Source organism: Chelonus insularis, unplaced genomic scaffold (assembly GCF_013357705.1).
Source record: "Chelonus insularis isolate UGA/USDA-ARS -01 unplaced genomic scaffold, ASM1335770v1 contig_24_pilon, whole genome shotgun sequence".
In the NCBI taxonomy this organism is placed as follows: Eukaryota; Metazoa; Arthropoda; class Insecta; order Hymenoptera; family Braconidae; genus Chelonus; species Chelonus insularis.
Window position 1 is genome coordinate 290,187 of NW_023276446.1, and position 18,675 is coordinate 308,861.

Consider the following 18,675-nt stretch of genomic DNA (forward strand, 5'->3'; position numbering starts at 1 on the left):
TCTCGGGGTGATCGTGTCTTACACGAGTCTTAGGGGTTATCAGGATAGTAGTGTATAACACTTACTTTCCTAGTGCTACTGGTTCAAGAGTCTTACTCTTATTCCACCCGGAGAATGAATGTCCTCAGTGCCTCGCGAGCTTCGATTTTATACGACTTTTCCTCACCAGTTTACCTTCGACTATCGGCGATTATGAGAACTAGTGTTTGGTTTACTACTGAGTATATCTATATATGATACTCACTGAAGACATCCAAATGATTAAAAGGGAACTAGGAAAAACTTTAATGATAAGTATGAAATCTATTTTATTAATTTTTTTAATGTCACTATACTTCCTAGATTCCGCTGGTTACCTCAGCGGTCTTTTGTATTCTCAACATTAGCTTAAGACAGGGAGCAAGAGAGTTTGAGGAATTTTGAGGTCCATCTGTGCAGAGTCTTTTGCTCAGGTAAAGTTGTATTTAATGGAGTGTCACCCGATTCTCTAAGGGCATCGGAGTGGCAATAGTACTTTTTTATACCATTCAGTTATCAGTACGAGAGCTTACACCTTTGACAGTCCTCTAAGGAGCCCTCCGCTCATCGTGGTAAGAGAAATGACTATATTACAAATGGGTCTTGTTTCGGTCGGGAATCGAGCCCGCTATCCATAGTACGCGACGCTAGTAGATATGTAGTCTGGCTTATCCGACCTTACCGACAGTGCCGGTAATTTACCACCTAAGCCGGCAACTTACCGACTGTGGGCGTAGTTGCCGATTTTCCTGCTAGATGGCGCTGTACCGATCTGCAGTCGGTAATTGTTACCGATCTAGGCAGCGCTGCTGTTGTGGCGGGAAAAAATTCAAATTCAAATTTTTTTAAAAATTATCTGCCGGTAATTGTTATTGATCTCAAGCGGTAACTATTATCGATCTTCTCTACTAGATTGCGCTGTTATGGCGGGTAAAAAATTCAAATTTTTATAAACTTTTGTCGGTAACTGTTGTTAATTACCAGGCGATAACTGTTACCAACCTTCACTACTTAATAGTGTTGTTATTTTGGCGGTTGAAATTTGAATTTGAATGTTAATTAATACCATTTTCCTCCGTTCTGTGGCGCTGCTGTTGTGGCGGGTGCAAAATTTGAATTTTTTTAAGAAGAACTTAGCAATTAATTGGTTGTTCGTTAGAGGGTGCTGTAAATAAATGTCAGCAGATATTTAAATTTGGAAAAATTTATTTTATAATCATTTACATAAATTTAATTGTATTTTGATGACATAATTAAGTGTAATTTTGTTAAATTGATTGACTTGCTTTGTAGAATCCTCTGAGATGTTGTCTTCTTGCTTTGTGGAATCCTCTGTGATGTTGACTTCACGTTTTTCGTAGAAGAATTTGAAATCATCGCAGTCGCCACCAAAGTATTGCAGTACTAATCTATCTTCCTTTATAAACGCCAGTATGAGTTCAAATAAAATATCATCTTCAAAATGCCGTTCTGGAAAAGTAACATTGAATTCATCATCCAAACTTAGTATGATTTTACACTAGTAAACTGTCGTTAACTTTGTCACTTTGTATTTTTTTGATGTGTTTAATTCTGTTATTTTCTTCATTGGTTTTTGAGTATTATTTGCAGTACTGGCAATGGTATCCATATTTACTTCAATCAACAATTCACTAATCAATGTTCTTCAATTTCACTCAATCGTGTACACTTAGATATGTGTTTATTGATTTCTGTAGCTGAACTGACTTGTTGGAAATCTGTTCTGTTTTATATATAGCCCTTACTCTAGCGGTCGATTTTCATAAATTTTATTTCTATTGTTCTTTGTTAGCTTTTTCAAAACAAACGACGTCATAGGAGTTTCTTTCTTTTTTGTTTATTACAATATTAACAGATGGCTGGTTTCATAGAAAAGATGTGACGTCATAAAATTTATTGCGTTTAAAAAATTTAAATAAAGTACGTTTGTAAAGTCGTATCAATCAGTTTGGAACCCTTGAACCGGTAACATCAAACCTACATAATGGATATCTTCGTTGACATTCAGGAATTCAAAGCTCCTCCAAATCAATTTGTTGTGGAAGAATTTGCAGTAATTTTATTAAAGGAACATTACAAAATCAGTTGTGTTTATTCTTTAAAGAACCATTCAATTGGAAATTATTACCGCAGAAATTTCAATTAATAAATCAGTGGTATACTCGCAATTACCATGGACTTCAGTGGGATTCTGGTGATATGGCATATAAAGATATGCCGGGTGTAATTGTTGATGAGATAGGCAAAGCTAGTCGAGAAAAGAAAGAGTGGATGCATCAGTTTGTGAATAATCGACAAACTGTGATTAACTTTGAAGATTTGAATTGCCCATCATTACACATTATTCCAGATTTTCCAAGATGAAAACATGCTTCTTCACATCATGGACCAAGTTTAGCTTCAAATTGTGCATAAAAAATGTACGGAAAATGAAGATGTGGTTTGATTCTAACTCAATCAACAAGATGCGACCAGTGCTGAGAAAGCTCTACGCTAGGATGGATTTTAATTGCTTATCATTGGATGAGATTCATATGTTACCAGAAAAGTTTCTTATATACTTTGAAAAAGAAATTGAAAATATGAAAAACAAATCGATTAATTCATAATGTAATTTTTACTTATATAAAATTACTTTATTCAGAATTATTACACTATCTTATACTTCAAATATTTAATGGATGTATTTTACTTTGAATATTATTATGTATTATGTCTGATTTTCAATAAATGTATTTAAATAAATCAACTTCATTTATGTATTTAATTTTTCTGAGGTTATTCGATAATATTTACATCGAATCTTAAGTTCAAATTAACTTTACATCACTAAAAAGCCCGGGGAAATTTAAGTTTTCAATAAACCATCTGGTAGGGGGAAACATTTGCATGATTTTGAGTTGGTCCATCTGCCCTCTAGTGACTGAAGAACAGAAAATTTTTTTTTTTTTTTATTCAGCAGTTGTTACACCTTCCACTAGAAGGCAGGCTGGGTGGAAGTCATAGAAGGGACAATCCCCCTTCACTGACTAATACCCTTTTATGTCATACATTTACAAAAATATACATATATAAAGTACTCATATACACTATAGAAAAATATTATTTTATATGGTAGTACAAACTGTTGTTTGAACATATCAGGCGGTAACTTTAAATCAAAAACATAAGTTATATTGTTACATAATACTGCTTTAAAACTAACAAACTAATTTTTTTTCTTTTGTACCATTTAACTAGTGGAATATTCATAATAATTATATATAGATAAAGATAAAGATGAAATAACTTATATAAACACCTCTATAGAATTGATAAACTTTGCTAGCGCTTCAACAATTCCATATGACATGGAAGATAAAAAGGATTTTATACAATAAGGGGGAAAACACTTTAATCTCACTAAATCTCTAAGAAGGCACTTTCTTACTTCTTCAAACCTTTGACATTGCCAAAATATGTGATTATCATCTTCCTCATACTCTCCACACACACATGTACTTCTTGAAATAATATTAAACCTGTTCAGACTAGTGGCTAACGAAGTGTGACCACTTCGGATTCTGTTTATAGAAACTATCGATCTCCTCCTGAAGTTGCATTCGTGAAATCAAGGGTATCTACTTTCTTTGTAATAACAATTAAAATAATGAATACCCGTGACAAGAGGCCATTGAGATCGGTCTGACTTTCTCACTGTTAGCTTTTGGTATAAAAAATACCGAATAATTTTTCCAATCCTCAGGAAACTCTCTCGAACTAAAAATTTCGTTATACAAGGTCAATAAGACCTGACGAACTGATGACGGAAGTCTTTGAAGAATTACATAGTCGATTCCATCCATGCCAGGACTCGACTTAAGTTTTACATTATGAATAGCCACATCCAGTTCTTGCCTAGAACACTCTAGATCCAGAAACGGATCTCCTAATGTATTTTCTACATCTGGACCTTCACCTTTACACCATGCCGGACATAACTGCTCAATTACTTCTTTTGCGTTGTTAGTAACCTTCTCTTTGTACTGATGTGCCGTAGAAGAACAATTCCATCTGCTTTTAAAGGCTTTTATCTTCTTCCATATGTAAGACTGACTAGTGTTTCTTGAAATTGACTCACAGAACCCGATGAAACTATTTTTCTTTATTTTCTTTAAGCTTGTCTTAGTATTTTCTTTTGCCTCATTATACTCGACGAAATTATCTGATAAGAATCTTGCCTTCATTTGTAAGAATTTTGCTCTCCGAACTCTGAGGAGCTTATCGCACTCCCTATTCCACCATGGAGAAGAACCACCTGCTGATGAGTGAACCCTTGACCTTCTATTATTTTTCCTACATGCGTTGGATTGACTACGTTGATTGTGTGGGGTAGCCTTTAAACTACATCGAGTTAAAAGGTTAACAAAATCATTATATTTGCCTTGCGTACAATTTCGTTCATTTCTCACAACTTCTTCAAAAGCTTGCACATTATTCATGATATTATCATCAAATACAGCCCAATCAGTTCTTGCGTTATGAATCCTATATGAAATGTGATTTTTACCTCCAAAATCTGGTCTTTTATTTAGAATTATGGAAATAGGAAAGTGGTCGCTTCCCCAAGAGTCGTCCAAAACCCTCCAGTCATATGATGCAAAAGTTCTGTGATCCGCAAAGGATAAATCCAAACTGTCATACTTCATAGCGTCTCTCCTCTTGAAATAAAAAGTAGGACTCCCATCATTGAGCACCCCGAGCACCGAATCATCCAAGGCTTCCCTTACTAAATGACCTACTGTACAACAATAAGCACTGCCCCATAAATAGTGATGGACATTAAAATCACCCCCTACAAAAGATCTGACCCCAAACTGATCGAAGAAGCGTATCCACTCGGCCTCACGAATGCAAGCATCTGGAGCTCTGTAACAAGAAACAAAGAGGTACCATTCTTTTTCAATTAAAAGCTCTACAGCAAGGATTTCTATCTTACCATTACAATCATAAATGTTATTAACTGTCCGATACTTAAATCCGTTCCTGATTAGAATGGCCACTCCACCACCAGCTTGAGCAACTCTGTCTTTCCTCATTACATCAAAACCACGTACATAAATGTTCTTGTCCATGTTTAACCAGGTCTCAGATAACAATATTAAGTCATATTCCCCAGCCCTAAACTAAAGTTCTGGTAGCTTCTTCTCGATACTTCTACAATTCCATTGGATAATCCTAAGGTTGTTTTTGTAAGGCTCCATTATTTAGAGAAATATGTAATGAAATAACTTTCCATAACCGTGGCCATAAGTTAGTAATGTCTGGAACCTGAGGAATAGCTTCGAGAAGCTCTTCAAGTGCAATCTTATTCTCTTCTGATATTTCTTTTTCTCGTGGGTTTCTATCAGCTGATAATTTTTTTTTTATATCGTCTTTCATGACCACACTAGCATATGACGCTTCTTCGATATTGGGAGACAGCCTTGGAAAATGATGTAATGATCTCTCAGGAAGCAGGTTCCTTTTAACATCATCTTCGTACTTGTTTCTTGCATTAATAAAGGATATATTCTCCCTACCCATCATTTGGCTAATTTCTCTTAACTTTATCACAACTATGCAGTCTTTGCTTAAACTTTTGTGCTCACCATTACAGTTCACACATTTAGGTGTTCTATTGCAGTCTTTAAAATTACCATGCTTATCTTGTCCACAGTAAAGACATTTTTCTTTGCTTTCTTCACAAAAATTACTGTTATGTCCCGTTTGACCACACTTAAAGCATTGTCTTATATTTGGAATAAAGTAATCCACCTTAACCTTGCAGTTCCACAGTGTAATAGCTTTGGGAACTTGACTACTTCGAAAAGTGACACATACAGGAAAGGTATCACACCAGTCTACCTTGCCTTCTGAAAATACTTTCCGTCTTAATCTGTATGCATTCACGCTTCTAGGATTATTGAAGTAGTTATTAATCTCACTTAGCAGTTCTTTAATATCTACATCTAAAGGTACTTCTCTAACAATTCCTTTACAAAATAGTTTTTCACGAGGTATGTAACTTTCCCAGTTATTCTTTTTAAGGAACTCATTTACTAAGGCACTATTGGCTTCTTCAAAACTTTCAAAAGTAATTTGCCAAATATTTCTTGAGAATTTTTCCAATAAATTAAACTTCTTGATACCAAACAATTTTAACAAACGAGCGACTTCAATATTCATAAGGCTTTTCTTCTTTTTAGGATCATCATCTTGCACTACTTTGGTCATAGAATCACTGTCTTGAAATATTTTCTTCTTTATATACACTATGAATGGCCCTTTATCTAACCTGTTGTAGAGTACTTGACCGCTCACAGGACTAGAAACCTGAACGTTATTATTAGAAGAGCTTGAAAAAACCCTGCCGCTATTTCTACTGCTACCAAGCTCAACATTTTTTATCTCAGTCTTCTTCCTCTTTACAGTCGATACCTCCAGATCCTCTTGACTATACTCTTCGCTGCTAGATCTTAATCTATGATTGCTTCTGCTTCTACTTTTTCTTAATTGACTATCACCTTCATTATTATTTCTTTTACTGTCTTCATCATCTTTCTTATTCTTTTTTTTCTTTTTTTTCCTCTTGCTTATATCAAAATTGTCTTTATCTCCGATCAATTCACCATCCAGCTTATTCAAAAACCTAACCTCTTCAGAGGTTAGATTATCGTCTATCAAAATATTTGTATCTTCCTCCATCACTTAACCAATATAATTTATTCCAAACAAACAAGCAAGAGATACTTTTATGATATTTAATTAAAATTTAATTATTAAAAACTGCTGACATATATTAAATTATGACTTCGATAAAATTCCGGAACCACAAGTCGTTCACAGAAAAATTTATTTATCGATATACATACCTGCCCTCTAGCGACTGAAAAACAAAATATCGATCTATAGATGTACATTTCTGCCCTCTAGTGGCTCAAAACAATATTTAAATTCCCTGTGAATTGTGATGGGTTACATTTAAAAACCACTCTTTTAAATTCACATTCAAATATATATCAATTGAATGGAACAAATGATGCTTTTAATATCTTCTACTATCTTTTTTCGTTTTGAATTTTATTACTCTATTTAAATAAAGTATAATCTTAAATGATTTTCAATATTATCTATAATGTTTGTTCTTGATTTAAAATAATTATTCAAACCATAGAATAATGTACTCAATAACTTAAATATTTTTTTAATATTTTATCATTTAGAATTAAGAAATTATTCATTTACAATATGTAGTTGAATTAATTTCAATCTAATTCTTCAAGAAGTCTCATGCTGTAGAAAATATTTTCATTATATATTATTTCTTGAATGGAATATTGATAAATTACAATCAAACCTGTAAAACATACATAATTTAACAATTATTCCTTACATATGTATGTAATTTACCTATTTCATATCATGTATAATTTAAATGGATGAATTTATCAATATAAACATAATATATATAGGTATGTAACAAATACGTCGGTAAACCACGTGCGTTTGTTTTCATATTTATGTTTTAACAGGCACAAGCATGAAAAAGATAGAATGAACGCAATCGTCACCTTAAAAATTGATCCAAATGCTAAAGTATGGATATTCGCCAGGGTGCTAACTTTCAACCACGGAATCATTTCTGCTGAGCAAGTAAATCCACAACCAGTTATTACCAATACATCTCTTCCACACACAATTGAAAGGTAAGAAATTGAATATTGATTTAATTTTTCATAAATCACTACAAAATATTGTTTATGTGCAGCACATATATTCAACCGTGGTGTTTTTTCTACACAATCATTATCCCTTTCCAATGGATTGGTGTAGAACTTGTAGAAGAAAAAATAAACTACGCAATGGAACGACATGGCAGAGAACTACGTGGAAATACCCATTTTATTTGCCTTAATAATGTTATTGCAAGACTAACGTGTGATGACAGAAGCTGTGAGTAAATGGTTGGCGATTGAAAAAAGGAATATTGCTACATTAAAAAGGCAATTACGAAACAATATGACAGTTGGTGAAAAAATGAGAATACAGTCAACCATCTTAATTTTAAATTCATTAACTGAAAAATTCATTTCTCAACAAAACTATATACAAGGGGGTGATCTCCAACATGACGTAGAAAGACCAAGTCGATCAGTGGTTTGGAGAGAAGAAGAAAATGTATTTGAATATCGTATCTCTACTGGATCAATTGTTAATTTAAAACACGTGAATTTAAGTGATTTTCTTGATGATGCAAAAGCAATTCTTTGTGAAAAATTTAAACAAATAATTGACAATAATGGCAGCATAAAAGTGAACTTTTCTTTGGCGTGTAAGTTTAATAATATCAAAGATGGTGAATTCATTGAAGAAATAAAATATTTCACAACGCCAAATGAACTATTTATGCCATCAAGTGACATAGAAGGAATTATAGTGGAGAAAGTCATTGATGTTTTATTAGCAAAAGTTGAGGACTTTGAAGAGCGAGATTCAGGATGGTCCATGGTGGAAATCATTCATCTCCAAGTCAATATTAATAGATATGATCCATTAGCAGCAGCAGGAGAATCAACTTGGATTGCTCTACCACAGTTCATTCAAAATAAAAATTCAAAAATCATCAAAATAAGGAACAAGTTCCATTTGTTGTTTATGCTGATCTGGAATGCATTCTTGAACCGGACGATACTAAACAGAAACATATTCCATGCAGTGTTGCTTTCTATGCTCATTGCTCATTTGATAAACCTAAATCTTATTTTTCATTGAAACGCGATGTAGATTGCATTGATTGGTTCATTGGAGAATTAAAAAAATTATCAGAACATGTAAAAGACACTATTAAACATGTTGTGCCAATGAAACCATTAACTTCCCAGCAGCAGAAAGCTCATAATGATGCTAAAAAATTTCATATTTGTAATCAAAATTTTTTAAATAAAGAAATTAAAGTTCGAGATCATTGTCATTTCACAGGTGCTTATCGTGGTCCTGCACATAACAGATGTAATTTAAATTATCAATCTTCTCACATCATTCCTGTTGTTTGTCACAATCTGTCTGGATATGATTCTCATTTTTTAATTAAATCATTGGCATTAACATCATTTGAAGGTAAAGTCGAATTATTACCAATCAATAAAGAAAAATATGTAGCTTTCACCAAAACAGTTGGTAAAGATGAAGAAAAATTTCGTAGAAATAATAGAAAAAGAACTTGTGAAATAGTCATTAAATTGCAATTCATAGATTTATTTAGATTCATGGCTAGCAGTATTGATCAATTAGCATCTTTTTTAGATAATGACAAAAAAAATATCACTAAAAGATTTTACAATGATCTGGAGAAATTCAAATTGGTAGTGAGAAAAGGTGTTTTCCCCTATGAATATATAGAAGACTGGGATAAACTTAATGAAACCCAGCTTCCTGCTCAATCAGCTTTTTACTCAAAGTTGAATAATGCAAACATTTCAGATGAAGATTATCAACATGCACTCACTGTATGGAATAAGTTTCAACTTCAGACTTTAGGTGATTATTCAGATTTATATTTGAAGACTGATGTTTTACTATTAGCAGATATCTTTGAAAATTTTCGTGAGAATTGTGTAGCTGCTTATAACCTTGATCCATTACATTATTTAACTGCACCAGGTCTAGCTTTCGATGCTATGTTAAAATACACAGAAATAGAACTTGATCCTTTACAAGATGTTGAAATGTTGAATTTTATTGAGAAAGGTATAAGAGGAGGTGTATCTCAATGTAGTAATAGATATGCAAAAGCTAATAATCATTATATGGGAGATAAATTTGATCAAAACAAAGATGAATCATATCTGATGTATTTTGATGTGAATAATCTTTATGGTGCTGCAATGAGTGAATATTTACCCACTGGCTCATTTGAGTGGGTTACTGATAATTTTGATTTGAATAACAATATTGAGAATTTAATTTTAAATATTCCTAAAAATTCTTCTACTGGCTATATTTTTGAAGTAGATTTAGATTATCCACAATCATGACATGAACACCATAAAGATTTACCAGTATGCCCTGAACATTGGCAACCACCAGATAGCAAATGTGAAAAGCTGATGACAACGTTATTGCCAAAGAATGAATATGTAATACACTATAGAAATTTACAGCAATGTATTGAACTTGGTTTGAAAATTACTAAAATTCATAGAGTTTTACAGTTTAAACAGTCAGCTTGGTTGAAAAAATATATTGATTTGAACACAGAAATGAGAAAAAAGTCCAAAAATGATTTCGAGAAATACTTTTTTAAACTTATGAATAACGCTGTTTACGGAAAAACTATGGAAAATGTGCGCAATGATAAAGATATTAAATTAATTACAAAATGGGAGGGAAGATGGGGTGCACAGTCTAATATCACAACCGAATTTCCATAGCAGTGTCATTTTTGATAATGATATGGTTATTATTAAAATGAATCAGCTTGAAATAAAGTTTAATAAACCAATTTACGTAGGTTTTGCAATTCCCGATTTATCAAAGATTTTTATTTATGATTTTCATTATAATTATATTAAGGAAACAATTAAAAAATATCAGTGCTCTGCAGTGGTCTGGGTGCGACCCGACAGGTCCACACGACCAACTTCCCAGTGGAAAAAATGAAAGAACACCCCGAATAGAACCCGTTTCCATTCTTTATAACAAATGGAATTGTTATAAACAAAATGAGTGTGTTTTTATTCATTTGATATGGTTAGTTACTTTATTTCAGTAAAAGGAAAAATTGTGCGTTAGAAGAATTCGAATATACCTCATAAATCTTTTTTTTCATTATTTACAACAAATTTCATTGTTATACACGAAAAAAGTATGTTTTCATTTATGGCATACGGTTGGTAATATTATTTTAGTAAAAGAAAAAATTATGCGTTAGAAGTACTCATATATATAGAAAGGGTCCCTATTTTTATTGTTTATAACAATTTAAAACTTATTATTTAAATATTACTATGATCAATAATCATTTTTTAGTAATAATGTTCAATTGTTATGAACACAATTTCATATTATTGACAATTATTATTGACTATGATAGCGTCTTTAATGCTGTTTTCTTAATCCTGAAATACAGTCATCATATTTCTGTACAATTATTCTAAACATTTGATATTCATATTTTTCAAAAGATCTCGAAATTCCGTCTAGAAAATGGTATAATTTATAAATTGCAGAATTTAGGTAGTTCACTATTTTTTCTGTTTTTTGATTCTGCATAAAAAATGGCTGGACCGATTTTGCTGAAAATCAGTTCTAAGTTACGTAATTACGCGTCGAATGCAGTTGGTCCCACGTCGATATCATTTTTTGTTCTCGAGATAATCGAGGCGAAAAATAATTCCGAACGCACGTACGCACATACGAACATACGCACATACGCACACACAGACGTCCACGTAAAAACTATCGTATTCAACTCTGGGGACCTTAAAACGTGGAGATATGTCAAAATTATCGATTCGCAAAATCGGACCCATTACTATAACTTCCCACTGGGAAGTTAATAATGTTAAATTGCTATATACTGATACAGATAGTTTAGTTTATCATTTTATGAATGTTAACATATATGACTATATAAAACATGATATTCATATGTATGATACCTCTGATTATCCAGAAAATAATGTATATGGTATTCCTAGGAAGAATAAGAAGGTACTAGGTTTAATGAAAGATGAGAATAAAGGGATAATTATGACTGAATTTGTTGGTCTTAGAGCTAAAATGTATAGTTATACTATTTTTATTGAAGAAAAAGATAAAAATAAAGATAAAGATAAAGCTAATGTTGTTAAAAAAGCTAAAGGTGTGAAGCAGGCTACAGTTACAGCTATCACATTTGATGACTACAAAAAATGCCTGTTTGATTATACAATTTTAAACAAAATTGAATATCACATTGTCAGTAAAAAACATGAAGTATGTACTGTTCCTATATCAAAAAAAGCTTTGAGTTGGCAAGACAATAAAAGACAATTATTAGAGGGAACTACTGATACTGTACCATGGGGCTATAAAAAAAGTAATACAAATTCGTAATTTTTATATTTTTTTATTGAAATAATTACAACATATCATAGTTATAAGTTATAGTTATAAGTTACAATTGTCATGCTTATGATCTCAATTGTTATTTTATAAGTTATAATTGTTCTTTTATAAGTTAACCTATCACTATTATAATTTTTTCTGATAATTATAAGTTTTTTGTCATCATTACAAGTTTAATTTTTTGTCAAATAAACTATATATCGTTTAAATTTATCCAACTATTGTGTTCATTGCTGAACCCCAACCACTTTACATATGCTTGATTTCCACGTTTTTTTAGAACTTTTTCAACCAAATATACATCAGGATATTGGACTCCAGTTAATTCTTCCTCATAAAATCCTCCTTCTATCGGTTGGTTCAGATAATCTTTCAATTTGTAAGTTACTGGATGAGTATTTTCGACTTTACTAACAGTAAAAATTTCAGTGGTCCAGTTAGGAGTGTAGCTTATCTCGAATACATGTTTATATTTACTAATTCTAACTTTGTCGCCAATTTTAAACTTATTCTTCTTCTTAATTTTTACATCCTTTACCTTTCTGTAAACAGTATCAAATAATTGCTTCTCATTGGCTGAAGTTACATCCACAGGTTTCATCTTAATTGTACGATGTTTAGTATTGTTACATGATGATAATAGTTTCGGTAGCAAATCAATCCACTTATAATTTCCAATATGAGTGAATTCTTTCCACATTTTGTTTTTTGAAGTTCGATTGAATCTTTCACAAATTGATGCTTTGAGATTGCTGAATGTTGAGTACATTTTAACGTTATACTGTTTCATAAGTCCCTCAAAATCCTTATTATAAAACTCTTTGCCTCTATCAACGTGTAAATGCTTGGGAACTCTTTTTTCTTTTGAAATAGTCATCATTGCAGCAGTGACATCTCTACCATTTTTAGTCTTAATTAGTATAGCCCAAGCATATTTAGAGAAAATATCAATAACTCTTAATAAATGTTGATATCCTTTATTGTAGGATTTATATGTAAGTCATATCAACAAGATCCGCTTGCCAAGTCTCATCAAGACCACGTATATCCACATGTCGTCGTTGATAATTTCTTTTCACCGGTCTATGAAGCTCTTCTGCAATTTGTCTTTTTTCTTTATTCATAGTAATTGGGCTTTAGGTTTTCCTTTTAATTTTTTCTTAACGTTCTCTTCCAGCTGTTTGATAATATCAGTATGTCTATTATCTGCTTCTTTAAACGTATTCAATTGATCGAAGTAATAAAATTCATTGATTTTATTCAATTCTGCCTTCAAATTTTGTTGTGCTGTTTGTGATGATTCCAATTGCTGTTTTACTTGCTCACTAATATTTTCAACTTTTGCTTGAAGATTTTTTATCTCTTGTGTTAAAGATGCTATCGTATTACTGATACTAGATTCAATAACTTTCAATGATACAGCATCATTCAGATCTACTGGATCAGCAAGGTTGCACAATCTTTTATTATTCATATCATATTGTTTATCAATTGTTAATTTAAATCCATTACCAGGTGGACCACGGACAGCACTTTTACGTGAATCATTGTCCAACTGACGTCCAAAAATGTCTTCACTCATCCTCTCTTTTCAAGAGATAGTTAATCAATGAGTAATGATATTTAGCATCTAATTAATATATGATTCCAGCTTCACGTAGTTCCTTAATAATTGACATTATTTCATTCTTATGGCTAAAATTACCAGCAGCACGTGATGAAACAAGTAGACGCAATCAATCAACGAGTTCATTGGGATCATCTCAATAAACATAATCCAGTAGTCGATTATGATTTATCATATATTTCGGAAAATCTTTACCACTTTTCGGTAAATTTGTAGATAATATTTTGATATTTCTTCGAATATTTATTTTCTCTGAGACTTATGTCCAGGTGATAATGTTTATGATATTAAGAGACCAGGAGTACTTTCATATTTTTTTTACTAATGTAAACAAATTTATCATCAAATCTTGCTTCAGAGTTACCAATCATCAGTTTATTTTTGAATTTTCTGACACCAAACTTTGTATCCAATTCCTTTACTTGATGTTTTGAATCGAATTTCTTCAAATATGATACTGCAGGTAACTCTTTTATCGGTGTATTTTGATGAGGAGAAGTTGTAAAAGATTCATCATCAGTTATTGCACTATTATTCACATCATAATCAACAGTTTTATCATGTGTTCTTTGGACGCTGGTAGCTCCTTCTATAAGATCTTCCTTGATTAGTTTTTCTTTTTTCACATCAAATTTTTCTGTTTTCATCGGTGTCTTATCTACTTATTGTTGAAGAGGAGTTACGACGGGTTTAACATTTTGTTCATAGCTCGTTGAGTTGTTTCTCATCCATGTTTAATAATTTCATGCTTAAGTCGTATTGCATTACTCGCTTTTGCAATTCGATGCTAAATATCAGCTCGTTACTGCATTTTTCTTATCTTCATACTAACACTTTGACGATTGCGACACAAGTGGTCTTTTCTATTATTGTTGGTTAATTTATATATTAATAAAGCAACTAAATCCTCTTCTCTAACGTCCACAATCGATTTCTCTATCTTAGTCGATAACGACGAATCCATACTTATCTTTCCAACATTTGGAACAAAGTTCTCGAAAATCAGAAAATGACATATCAGTGTTTACATGATCATCATAAATATACTTCAAATTCATATTATCTTGTCGGAAAAGCACAAGAAAATTTGTATTATCTCGCACTAGATGTTTGGGAATACGTGCATAAGTTTGACAGAGATAAAAGCTATCAACATCTCTGTGTCGTCCCATACAAAAATAAGCACGCATATTATCTTGTTTCTCACACGCTACGTCATCAAAAATCATTATTGAATTTGGTTTTGCTTGCTCTGGTTTCACAACTTCTTTATGTTCATTAAAAGGAAAATAACCCATACTGTTCCGACTTCAAGTTGGCCAGGATGAGAAAAATCGAACTAAGTGGACTGTTATATTAATTCAGGAGGTTGAATGCTAGAAGGTTCAGTAAAACATTTTCAAACACAAAAATAATATAAGTTTCTGGTTTTTTATTAACAACAGCACTTAACCGATGACTATATATATATAATTAATCACTAATTGTTTGTGAGGTGTCAAGTAACTGTTTATTTAATTCACTAAAACGAGTCGTCGTAATAGAAGTACAACAACTATTTCAGACCGCGTGTAGCGACAGGCACACAATACAACGAAGTTGTTCGGGGGTGTGCTGTACGTGTGACTGTCCGTGAGGCACTATGGCGTCGACGCCAGCACAGTCTCGCGCTCAAAGACACACAACTGCTTTTCCTGGACCACTTGCACTGTTCAGACTGCCTATTCTTGTTCGGGTTTATTTGTGGAATTCCATACTATCGTGGAGTTTTCATGAGAAATGATTCACCGAAATCTAAACCATGGAAAAATGAGTCAGCTATTATTAACCTTGATGATAAAGATGGACCTGGAACTCACTGGGTGGCATATAAAAAACGAGGAAATAAAGCAATATACTTTGATAGTTTCGGTAATTTAAAATCTCCACCTGAAATTCAAAAATATCTCGATGTTGGTAGCTTATTATATAATCATACAAAGCAACAAGATTATTCAACAACAAATTGTGGACATCTATGTTTAAAGTTTCTCAGAGAAAAAGTTGAAGACATCTGGGGACTTGGTATGGAATTTAATCTCAAAAGCTATATAAAAAGTGAAGATGAATAAAAAGTTCTTCAGTCATGGACGATTCGTTCACAATAATGCTGTCTGGACAGTCCTCTATATTAGAGGCATATTATTTTCGACCTATCGAATTAACAAGGACAAAAAATTATGTACTGGGTCTTGTTGAATTATTAACATTCAACTCTATCCCAAACATTGACAATGGAAATAATAAATTTCATTATAATATAAATAGACAAAATAAAATTATTGAAATACCAACAAGAAGCTATGAAATTGAAGATATTGAAAATTATTTGAAGAAAGCTTATCCTAAATTGTCAATTTCCATTAAACCTAACAACAATGAATTGCACAGTGAGATTTACAGTGATAACGCTACAATAAATTTCGAGCCAGATGATTCTATTGGTCGTCTGTTGGGTTTTGGTCCAAGACTTATCTCGCCAAAATCAACACATACGTCGGATTCACCAGTTTCTATCTTGAAACTAAATGCATTGAGAATCGAGTGCAATATTACTACAGGAGCATACATAAATAATAAATTAGTGCATACAATTCATGAATTCTTTCCATCAGTTCCACCAGGATATAAAATCATTGGAGCGCCATCTAACGTCATTTATCTTCCAATCGCTGTGCAAGCAATACATCATATGCAATTAAAAATTGTTGATGAAGACGGAGAATTGGTTAATTTTCGTGGAGAAATAATAACAATTCGTTTGCATGTGAAATCTGTGAAGTAATGGGTATTGTTTATAAAACGATTGTCGGAAGAAGCTATAAAACTGAGTTACCATGCCAAAGAATTGTCAGTCAACGACGAAACCTCAAACGACTAAGTTGTCAGAATATTTCGTTTTTGAAGAGCTTGGGTCTTCGCATACGAAAAAAGTAAAAGTAAAAGTGTGCTGTTTTGCGTGTTTATTACCATGGCTGCGGGAGAGGAGACATTAGCTATCAACAGAGGAGTTGTTTTTGATGAGTCTATATCACATTGTGAATTACATGCTCATCAACCTTATGGATCAGCTTCACTCAACAACAACGATGAAATTCGGATTGCTGTTCAACATCAAGATTTGTGCTTATTGCCTTGCAAGAGTTCTCTTTATATTACTGGAAAATTTACGAAAACTAATGACACTGCTGTAGCATCGACAACGAAATTAGTAAACATGGCATTATGTTACTTATTTGGAGAAATACGATATGAATTGAATGGCATTGAGATTGATCGCAATAAAAATGTTGGTCTTACGAGTGTCATCAAAGGATATCTACCACTTTATCCAAGTTAATTAAATTGTTTAGATAATACAGGTTGGATTGTCAATGATAAAAAGCTTATGGATAACAAAGGATACTTTGACATTTTGTTGCCATTGAATATGTTATTGGGATTTGCTGAAGATTATCATCGCATTATTGTCAATGCTAGGCATGAACTTGTTTTAACACGTTCAAACACCGATCTAAATGCAATAGTACAAGCTGCAGCTAGTACAGATGAAAAAATTACATTGACGAAAATTGAATGGATGATTCCTTACATCACAGTATCGGATCCAAGAAAAATACAATTATTAAATTATATTGCCAAGGATCCGCAGATAACAGTGAGTTTTCGATCATTGGAAACTTATAAATATCCATTGTTACCGAGAACAACGAAAAACGTCTGGATGGTGAAAACATCAACACAAATGGAGAAACCGAGATATGTTATATTGGCATTTCAAACAGCACGAAAAAATGATGCAACAAAAGATTCCAGTCAATTCGATCATTGTAATTTGAGAGACGTAAAACTTTTTCTCAATTCACAATGTTATCCATATGGCAACTTGAATCTTGACATAGCTCACAATCAATATGCATTATTATATGATATGTACAAAAATTTCCAAGAATCATATTATGGTAAAGATTTAGAACCTCTTCTCATAAAAGAACAATTTATCGGAAAAGCACCTTTAATTGTCATCGATTGTTCAAAACAAAATGAATCATTAAAATCTGGACCTGTGGATGTGCGAATCAAATTTGAATCTACAAAACCGATATCCGATAATACATCAGCATATTGTTTAATCATTCATGATCGAATTGTTGAATACAAACCTTTGAGTGGACAATTAAGAAAATTATTATAATGGAACAAAAATCTGTTCAATTTAATCTTCAACCGAAAATACACATAATGCATGCATGGACTTATGCTTACAGAGCAGCCAGACAAGGATGTTAGGAAGAAGCAGCTCGAGATAGAGAAAGATTTAAATTACGAATAGAAAAATGTAATATTATAATTAATCCTGTATTATTGAGAAAAATTGATTGTATAAATAAAGCAAAATAAATTATGTAAGAAAAAATTGTTTTTATTTTTATAACACATTTTACCAAACATTTTATTCTTCATTACACATTTTACAATCCTTAACAAATGGTATAGGGCCATCATTTTGGTCGTCTTTTGGTGGATAATGATTGTAACATCGTCGATACATTTTAAAATCCTCATCTGATTTCCATTCATCAGGCAGTTTGTCCCATGCAGTGTCAATATTATTTGCAGCCTCATCAATGATGAATTCTTTCGTTAAAAGTTTTAAATCTGTTGGATTCAACTTGAGTAAATTTTTGGTTACTCGATAAATTCTGATTGGTCTGATATCATCATCAAGAATCGAAATATTCTCAAAAACCCATTGGTTCAGTTTCTTTACATTTGTAAGTGCACATTTGTATCGATGGAAGTATAGACGTGGAAGTTCTATATTTATTCCTTTATTCACT

At 32.2% G+C, this 18,675-nt stretch overlaps 2 protein-coding genes across 2 annotated transcripts in view; both read right to left on the reverse strand.

The window, feature by feature from the left end:
* The window catches only part of LOC118064750 (Bardet-Biedl syndrome 2 protein homolog), a 100,827-nt gene that overhangs the window by 5,694 nt on the left and 76,458 nt on the right, over positions 1 to 18,675 (reverse strand). The window lies entirely within an intron of this gene.
* On the reverse strand, positions 4,001 to 6,791 carry LOC118064751 (uncharacterized). The gene has a single exon (XM_035079594.1). It carries the CDS (start codon positions 6,763 to 6,765, stop codon positions 5,257 to 5,259), a length of 1,509 nt encoding a protein of 502 aa, XP_034935485.1. The 5' UTR covers positions 6,766 to 6,791; the 3' UTR covers positions 4,001 to 5,256.

Bases quoted from the DNA above. Each gene is read 5' to 3' on its own strand.
- LOC118064751 (XM_035079594.1), bottom strand. From the start codon at position 6,765: ATGGAGGAAGATACAAATATTTTGATAGACGATAATCTAACCTCTGAA.